The sequence below is a fragment of the Thamnophis elegans genome, chromosome 8 (assembly GCF_009769535.1).
Source record: "Thamnophis elegans isolate rThaEle1 chromosome 8, rThaEle1.pri, whole genome shotgun sequence".
Taxonomy (NCBI): domain Eukaryota; kingdom Metazoa; phylum Chordata; class Lepidosauria; order Squamata; family Colubridae; genus Thamnophis; species Thamnophis elegans.
This window is the reverse complement of record NC_045548.1, coordinates 70,984,935-70,994,632: the sequence shown is the minus strand read 5'-3', so window position 1 is coordinate 70,994,632 and position 9,698 is coordinate 70,984,935. Positions and strand designations below refer to the sequence as shown.

The following is a 9,698-nucleotide window of genomic DNA, read 5'->3' as shown; positions in this document are numbered from 1 at the left end:
TATTCAGCTGTTTATCCCTCTCTTTAATTCTTGTCTGGTAGTCATTCAAGGCAATTTAGGATCGGGGTGAGTTTCCCACAAGAGAAACCAAATTTATTCTAACAAACTGATTATGCATTGCATACTGTAAGACTAAGTAGCCAATAAGAAATATGCAGCCAGATTTACAAAATATTTTCCTTTAATGGTCTTTTTTTTTTTTTTTTTTTTTTCTTTTCTGCATGAGCATTTGTACCAGAGGTGGTATTCAGCAGGTTCTGACCAGTTCTGGAGAACCGGTAGCAGAAGCTTTGAGTAGCTTGGAGAACTGGTAAATACCACCTCTGGCTGGCCCCGCCCCTATCTATTCTCTGCCTCCCGAGTCCCAGCTGATCGGGAGGGAATGGGGATTTTGCCGTAACCTTCCCCTGCCGTGCCCACCAAGCCATGCCCATCAAGCCACACCACACCCACAAAGCCACGCCCATAGAAGTGGTAGTAAAAATTTTGAATCCCACCGCTGATTCGTACCTTCATGCAAACATATTTGAACTTCCCTGAGGCTGGTGATTGGAGCTGCTGGCTGGAAGGGGGAAGCAGAGAGAAAAAGAGGGACAGGTAATGGCCCGCGCGCCTAACGGTGTGGGAATCATATGTCCATAAACCAAAATAGTAATAATACATTCTGGATTAGTGTGCTTGAAATTGTGATTTTATTTATTTCAAAATGACCGGTTTAGTTCAATGTAATAGCTGTCTTGCACCTGTCTTTCGCAGTACTCTTTTCAAATTTGGATACTGTCCCCTTTGTAAACAAATTACTAGTCTACATAGACAGATTACCTATTTAGAATCTCTAATCTGTGCTCTTCAAGCAGAAATTAGGGGTCCAATTCGGCCATTCCACTCTACAGAAATGCCATGCTATCAGCCCTCCTTACTGCAAAGATCCCACAGGAGAAGAGCAGTCTGGACAACCGTGGGATCTGGCAGGGTGAGAGCTGTGAACCATAAACACAAAGCTTTTGCTGTGACCCAGCATACAGATATAGCCCCCTTGCTGACTCTAATGGGGACACTAAGAGACAGGTCAAGGTAGTTGTGATAATGATGACTCAAATAAGCGGGGGATCGTGGTCCAAATGAAGAACTTACTTCGGAAAGGCGAAATGGGGAACCAGGTATCACACATCAGTCGCATAAGAAGAGCAAGGTATGCAAAAAGAGAAGTCACTTTCTGGTTGGTGATTCATTCATAAGAGATGTAAATTTAGGCAAGGATATGGAGGTTTTAAAAGAGATCAGATATCTGCCAGATGCTACTGCCAGCAGAGACAAGAGGCATATTCTTAAGATAGTCAAGAATGCAAGTAAGGACTGTGATGTTGATGCTATTATACAACTTGGCACAAATGATCTGTCCCCAAAAATGTACTTTTTGTGAAGAATGATTTCGAGAACTTGGGGTATGATCTTAGTAGTATAGGTTGTAGGCTTATCTTTTCAGAGGTTAGATACAAAATGAGTACAAGTGTATTCCATGAAGGCTAAAACATGTGAAGAATGGTTGCAGGAACTGGGAATGTCTAGTTTAATGAAAAGAAGGACTACGGGAGACATGATAGCAGTGTTCCAATATCTCAGGGATTGCCACAAAGAAGAGGGAGTCAAACTATTTTCCAAGGTATCTGAGGGTAGAACAAGAAGCAATGGGTGGAAACTAATCAAGGAGAGAAGCAACTTAGAACTGAGGAGGAATTTCCTGACAGTTAGAACAATTAATCAGTGGAACAGCTTGCCTCCAGAAGTTGTGAATGCCCCAACAATTGAAGTCTTTAAGAAGATGTTGGATAGCCATTTGTCTGAAATGGTATAGGGTTTCCTGCCTAGGCAGGGGGTTGGACTAGAAGACCTCCAAGGTCCCTTCCAACTCTGCTATTGTATTGTATATGACACTTTTGTGTGTATGAACTTGATAGCTAGGCACTTTGGTGTTTTTGTGTGTGTTTTTGTGTATATAAACTAGATAAAAATAGACAGACAGGCAGATGGACAGGGAGACGTATGATAAGAGAGGATCCAATATGTAAATGACACCTTTGCAATAATTAAAAAGAGAACCAACTTTTCTTGCCACGGTTGTTAAGCGAATCACTAAAATTGCTGAATTAGTAATACAGTTGCTAAGTGAACCTGGCTTCCTCATTGACTTTGTTTGTCAGAGGGTCACAAAAGGTGATCACATGAGCCCGGGACATTGCAACCGTCATAAATAGGAACCCATTGCCAAGCGTCTGGATTTTGATCACATGACCATGGGAATGCTGCAATGGTCGTAAGTGTGAAACATGGCCATAAGTCACCTTTTCCGGTGCCTTTGGAACTTGGAGTGGTCACAGAATGAATGGTTGCCGATCAGGGACTATCTGTACTTTTCTTTTTCAGAACTCCCTGCAAAGTTGGTTGATCTGGCAGCGATGAACCTGACGGGGATGGTGAATGGTATGCTAAATACCGCTCTCAGAGGTAGTTTTTCATTTTGTTGCTTTTTCCCCGCTCTTTGGTAAATCACATTCCACTAACGGACAAAGAAATAGGAAAAGAGAAAGGCCTATGAAGTGAAGCCACTGGCTCAAACCCTGCTCTAACCTCTTGTCCTTACCAAGAAAATATAGCAATAGCTATTAGACTTATATACCACTTCATAATGTTTTGCAGTCCTCTCTAAGTGGTTTACAGAGTCAGCCTTTTGCTGTTGTGGCCAGAGGAGCTGGTGGCAGATTCGGACAGTGAGGAGCAGTTGGTGGGTTTCAAAATTTTTTGGAACCTACTCTGTGGGTGTGGCCTCTTTTGTGGGAGTGGCTTGCTGGCCATGTGACCTGGTGGGAGTGGCTTGCCAGCCATGTGTTCCCCCCCTCTCTCTCCTTCCTTTTGTCTCTCTGTCCCTTTTTTCTTTTTTTCCTTTCATCTCTCTCTCACTTTTTCTTTCTTTTTTCTTTTTTCTTTATTTATTTCTTCATTTCTTTCTCTTTCTGTCTCTCTCTGTGTCAGTCTGTATCTCTCTCTCTCTCTCTCTCTGTGTGTGTGTGTGTGTGTGTGCGCGTGTGTGGCAGTGGTAGGTTTCAAAAAATTTTGGAACCTCTTCTGTAGGTGTGGCCTGCTTTCCGGGTCCAATGGTGGAACCTCTTCTAACCGGTTCGGTTGATTTGACAAACCGGTTCTACCGAATAGGTGCGAACTGGTAGGAACCCTCCTCTGGGCCCATCCCAGATGTGCGTATGCGCAGAGAGGAAAAGAGAGGAGAGCGAAGGAAAGCAGTAAGCCAGCTCTCAGGAAGAGGCAGACGTAGGCGATAGCCAGCCCTTCCTTGGCTGGCAAACAAATAGGAGGGGTTTGGGAGTGGCCGGTTGTCACAGAAAACCGTTAGTTTCTAGTGTACACCAAGCAATTCAGATTCCTTGGCTAACCCCAGGTTTATTGGGACTACTTAACATTTCATTTTTTGTTTATCTATGTGAATAAAAGGCTGTTACTGCCCTGTTATAAAAAGGTGTTTGTTTTACTTGTGAGTAAATGTCTTATCACTATTTGCGAAGGCTGGGTCAGAACATTGGTCAGGATCAAGCTTCTATCTGTGGGCAGAGTTAGCCTGCAATACTGGATTCTAACCACAGCGCCAGCACAGCTTCTATACAATGTGGACGGACTCCCAAATGAATGTAAAATAGCTCTGTTATGCCTTGACGTTTCAAAGTCAGAAATCTGATGGCATTGTTCTGACCGAGGCTTCCCGAGAGCATGAAGCAAACTCCTTGTCCTGACAAAAAACCCTTTTATTCATTTACTGTGAATTCTGCTCATTCACATCCAGCAAAGTCTTTCAAGGGAGGATTTACAGTCACAGACCTTATCTGGCTTGGAGAGCTGCCAGGCCGATATCTGCAAAACTTGGCAAAGAGTTTCGGAGAGTCACAAATCAATTAAGTGAACTAATTGTCTCCTGCAAACTCCACTCCCCTTTCGCTCCTCTTTTATTGCCTCTGGGAGGGGCCATTCATCATCCACCTTTGACCTTGCTCCCAAGTCGACCCCTGTTCTTTAGCTATTCCCTTCACCTGACAACTCTGTGCATGCGCACACTGGAAACAGGCTCCAGCTGTTCGTCTGCCTCACTGATGCCTGACTCTGAAGGCAGCTGATAACTGGCATGCGACTCTGGTTCAAAGGTGTGTTGCTCCCAGTTTTACTACCAATTCACTTTGCATGCGCTTTGCGCCAGACATGCATTGTGTGGCAGATGCGCGCTGTGCGTGCGTGCACAGTTCAATGTAAATTGTTCTTTGTGCATGCACACCTACACCTGCACTACTAAACAACTTGCTGGCAATGGCAGCAGCAACCAGGGAACCAGTTCAGGGGCATGGCCAGCCTGGGTTGCTGCTGGTTCTATGGCCCAGGCTTAAATAGCACTACTGGTTTGGCTGAACTGGACCAAACCAGGAGCAACCCACCTTTGCTCTGGCCCCCTCTCTGCCTCCGACACAGAGCCCTCATCAGAGCCCTCCCCAGACTCCAGGATTGACCCATGTTCCTCCCCAACCTCCTCACTGTCTGAGACTGCTGCCAGCTCTGCTGGCTGCTGGTGGGCCACAACAGGCATCCCCCAGAATGACAACATCTAAAGACTGCACCTGTTCCACCTGCAAGCCGCAGAAATATTTATTCACCAGCATCCTTGTACTCGACGCATTTCCCCCCAATCTACCCAACTCTTGAGTCCTACCTGTCAATTCTCCATCTCTTGCTGGGTTGCTGACACCGCAGCGTCTTTCTTCTCTAGTCCCAGGGAGTCGAGAGAATAAATTTTGTCAGAACCTCAGGGAGTGAAATGTATTATGGATTCCTGTGGTGGCAAAGTATTCATGAGGCATTTTAGCAGCCATAGATAAGAGGGATAGAACACTAGTTTTCTTGCAGCTCTTTTAATTGGGCGTGGGGCGATTGTTTTTAAATTGTATTTCCACAGGAACGAAAGAATTCTTCTCTTTGCTGAGCATTGTATCTTACAGCTCGTATGCCTTCCACAAAGTTTCCATTGTCCTCTACAACAGTGAGTCAATGATCATTGGGACCCAATAGAGTTTTTGTTTGTTTATATCCTGCCTTTATTATTTTTCATAAGTAATTCAAAGGGGTAAAAATCCTAATGCTCTTTCCTCCTCCAATTTTCCCATGACAACACTGGAAAGTGAGTTGGGCTGGTCCAAAGTCACCCACCTCACCTGAGGTGAGACTAGAACTCTCCATCTCCTGGTGATTGGTCCAAAGTTACCCAACTAGCTTTCATGCCTAAGGCAGAACTAGAACTCACTGTCTCCTGGTGATTGGCCCAAAATTGTCCAGTCAGCTTTCAAGTCTGAGGTGGGACTAGAACTCTCCATCTCCTGGTGATTGGCCCAAAGTTACCCAACTAGCTTTCATGCCTAAGGCAGAACTAGAACTCACTGTCTCCTGGTGATTGGCCCAAAATCGTCCAGCCAGTTTCCAAGCCTGAGGTGGGACTAGAACTCTCCATCTCCTGGTGATTGGCCCAAAGTTACCCAACTAGCTTTCATGCCGAAGGCAGGACTAGAACTCACTGTCTCCTGGTGATTGGCCCAAAATCGTCCAGCCAGTTTCCAAGCCTGAGGTGGGACTAGAACTCTCCATCTCCTGGTGATTGGCCCAAAGTTACCCAACTAGCTTTCATGCCTAAGGCAGAACTAGAACTCACTGTCTCCTGGTGATTGGCCCAAAATCGTCCAGCCAGTTTCCAAGCCTGAGGTGGGACTAGAACTCTCCATCTCCTGGTGATTGGCCCAAAGTTACCCAACTAGCTTTCATGCCGAAGGCAGGACTAGAACTCACTGTCTTCTGATGATTGGCACAAAGTCACCCAGCTAGCTTTCATGTCTAAAGTGGGACTAGAAGTCTCCTTGTTTTAGTCCAGCCCCTTATCCATGAGACCAAACTCTCTTATTCTTTTGGTGGACAAGATTTTAATGTTCCATAATGTTTTATTCTTCGCAGTATCCAGTTTTAGGAACATAGATCCCACCAAGTTCTCCACCCGATACTGCTATTGCTTAAACAACGGGACGAACGACTTAACAGGCAAGTTGTAGAATGGGAGAAATTCAAAGGAGATGTAATTTTTCAGTCTGTAGTCTCATGCAGGCCATATATTGCCACTAAGAGGTGGAAAAGTAAAAAGAAAGAAAAAAACGGACGTTCTTCCTAATTGTTTCTTTTGTCTTATATCCTCAGTAAATGTTAGGATTTTTTTCTTGTTAAGAATAGAAGAGATTCCCGAAAACAACATAGATGACCCTTAAAGTTATCAGTATTTCCAGTTCTCTGTCCTAATTACCGGTTGGGTGGGCGTGGCCATGGTGGCCATGGCCAGGGACTTGGATTCCTGCATCCACCTAGAAGCAAAAACAGGCCACGGGGGCGGAGTGCCACAACCCCACGTCCCATTTTGGGCCTGGTAAGCTTCTCTGCAGCCTCTTGGGAGCAGAAATGGGCAGTGGGGGGAGTGCACAGCACCCCCCGTTCCCCATTTTGGGCCTAGTAGGCCTCTCTGCAGCCTCCTGGGCAGTGGTGAGATTCAAATAATTTAACAACCGGTTCTCTGCCCTAATGTCTATCTGGGTAGGTGGGGCTCGGTGGTCATGTGACTGCTTGGGTGTGGCCAACTCAATGTCACTCACGTCAATGGGTGCTTCGCATCAACTGTTACAATATAATAAGGGTTAACCAGAAAGGCAGTTTCTGTAAGCAGGGCAATAAAGATTAGGCTAGAAACATCACCAGAATGTTTCCTTCCTGCCGTCCTTACAGGATTAGCCCTGTAAAGTGGAAAAAAAACAAAAGGAGATTTCTTCCATCAACCGGTTCTCCGAACTGCTTAGAAAGTTAGCAAACAGTTATCCTAAATAGGTGCAAACTGGCTGAATCCCACCACTGCTCCTGGGAGTCAAAATGGGGCACGTGGCGACTCCTGGAAGAGGCGGGGCAGGAAAGGACCAATCAGAAATTTAACAACCTGCTAGCCCGAACCAACTCAAACCAGCTGAATCCCACCACTGACCCTGACCATAACTTCTCCATACAATAGAGATTTTCAAATGATCCTTTTTTGGGGGGGGGGGAATTTAAAGTGATACTGTATGCAAAGACCTTATATGTCAGGATAATCCTACCCTGGATTTAGGAGACCCAATTTATAGCCTGTTATCACAGAAATTAAAAAGGGGACAAAAGTATGGCGCAGCTGGGATTTATTTCCAACAAAGGAATGCCACATGTTTAAACAGTCTGGAAAACTTGAAAACAGATAGAAGGTTCTGAACCATGTAAACCAGTGTTTCTCAACCTTGGCAACTTGAAGATGTCCGGACTTCAACTCCCAGAATTCCCCAGCCAGCGAATGCTGGCTGGGGAATTCTGGGAGTTGAAGTCCGGACATCTTCAAGTTGCCAAGGTTGAGAAACACTGATGTAAACTAATCTTTGTATTCAGTGATCCCACAACAGTCTATTTTCCAAGGTGAAGATAGCAGGCTTTCTAAGGTTCTATGCAATTCTATTTATCCCAACTTGTCTTTTAGGTTTTTGAATCCACACTTTCTCTGCTCTGACAGTAGAAAGAAAACCGTGGAATTCCTAGTGGTCTCTGAGCGTGGCTGTTTCCCTGCAGATGTTTCATTACCTAATTTGGTAACAACATCAACCCCTGATGATATTACCTAGTCGGGTAATGAAATGTCTGCAAGCCAACATCCAAGTTCAGAGACCCTCAAGGATTCCACAGTTCAACCCTGAGCTACCGATAATTGTCTTCCGTGGGAAGAAAAGACAATATCGGAATATCAAAATGCTTCTCTTTACTTTCCTAGATTTTACAGCATTGCTGGTGGACATTGTGGGAAACTCCACCAGTTATCTTACTGAGATTTTCAAGTCAACTTCCATTGTGTCAGGTAAACAATTGTTTCTGTCTCTTTGGCTGATCAATCCGATACCTCGTTTATTCCATATGGCTAGATAAAGAGGAAGAAGGGAATATAGCATTGTTGCCCAGCGGATATGGTGGCAGATTCAGATGATGAGGAGGTTGGGGAGGAACTTAGGCCAATCCTTGAGTCTGGGGAAGGCTCTGATGAATGCTCTGCATTGGAAGCAGAGATACAGCTCGGGACATCTGGCATTTCCCAGCTGCCTTCACAGAAGTGGAGATAAGTGGGGAGGACGAACAGCTGGGGCCTGTTCCAGAACTGTTAGGAGAGGAGAACAACTGAGGACAAGGAGTCGACTCGGGAAGAAAGGCACATGTGGATGCTGAATGGCCCCTCCCTGGCTGGGGAATAAATAGAAGGAAAGTCTTCTTTCATTGGGGGCGTTACTTGGAACCCTGACATTAACCGAAACCTGACACTGTTTTCTTTCAGTGAGCCAGAGCAATGATACGGACTGCATCTACATTTGCGTCATGTCAGGACGAATAGGTAAACTTAAGATTCTTTTTTTTTGTTCAGGAACGTACTGCTTAGAGTTCAACCCCATATATGTGTATAGGTTTCTTCTTTGTCAATTTATCTCTCTTCTGCCACCCAGTTATGTATTCTACCATTTTACCTAAGTGCAGGAACTGGGTGTGTCTGGCTTAATGAAAAGAAGGACTAGGGGAGACCTGATAGCAGTGTTTCAATATCTCAGGAGCTGCCACAAAGAAGAGGGAATCGTTATTCTCCAAGGCATCTGAAGGCAGGACAAGAAGCAATGGGTGGAAACTAATCAAGGAGAGAAGCAACCTAGAACTAAGGAGAAATTTCCTGAAGTTAGAACAATTAATCAGTGGAACAACTTGCCTCCAGAAGCTGTGAATGCCCCAACACTGGAAGTTTTAAGGAAGAGATTGGAGAACCATTTGTCTGAAATGTTACAGAGCTTCCTGCCTGAGCAGGGGGTTGGACTAAAAGATCTCCAAGGGTTCCCTCCAACTCTCTTATTCTGTCAGCTCAATGTAAATAAGTTTTTGAGGGGAGCAGCTTATTTTGCTCCACTTGTGTTGTGGACCAATTACATCCCTTCCTGGATAGAGAGGCCCTTTGCTCGGTCACTCACCCATGGATCATCTCTCATTTGGACTATTGCAAAGAGGCTCCCTTTGAAAAAATATCTGGAAGCTTCAGGGGGTACAGAATGCAGCTGCATGCGCTATCTTGGGTGCTCAAAGGATGGTGCATGGAACACCTCTGCTGCATAAGCTGCATTGGGTGCCAGTTTGCTTCCAAGTCCAATTTAAGGTATTGACAATGACCTTTGAAGTCCTATCTGGCATCGACCAGGTGACCTGCAGAGCTGCCTTTGCCCCATTGCATCAGCCTGTCCCACCCATTCAGGGAGGAAAGGTATGCTGTGGATTCCATCAATGAAAGAACTACAACTGGTAGGGCCGAGGAAGAGACCCCTCTCTGTCATATGCTCCTTTCCTGATGAATATCCTCACCCCAGAAGTGAGATGGGCCCCCAGTGTCCTGGTCTCTCAGAAATGCTTGAAGATCTGGCTCTGCTGACTCACTTGGAGTCCACGGAGCAGCACATCATTTATCTTCTATCTTCTTCTATCTTCTATCTTCTATCTTCTATCCTCTATCCTCTATCCTCTGTCCTCTG

The 9,698-nt window shown here is 45.2% G+C and overlaps 1 protein-coding gene across 1 annotated transcript in view; it reads left to right on the top strand.

Annotated features, from left to right (window-relative positions):
- The first annotated feature begins 2,456 nt into the window (after nucleotides 1–2,456).
- The window catches only part of LOC116512024 (otoconin-90-like), an 81,278-nt gene continuing 74,036 nt past the window's right edge, over nucleotides 2,457–9,698 (top strand). The window contains exons 1-5 of the mRNA XM_032222298.1: nucleotides 2,457–2,481; nucleotides 5,006–5,089; nucleotides 6,049–6,132; nucleotides 7,919–8,002; nucleotides 8,471–8,527. Of these exons, the coding sequence (XP_032078189.1) occupies nucleotides 2,457–2,481; nucleotides 5,006–5,089; nucleotides 6,049–6,132; nucleotides 7,919–8,002; nucleotides 8,471–8,527 (334 nt within the window). The remainder of the gene's footprint in view (nucleotides 2,482–5,005; nucleotides 5,090–6,048; nucleotides 6,133–7,918; nucleotides 8,003–8,470; nucleotides 8,528–9,698) is intronic.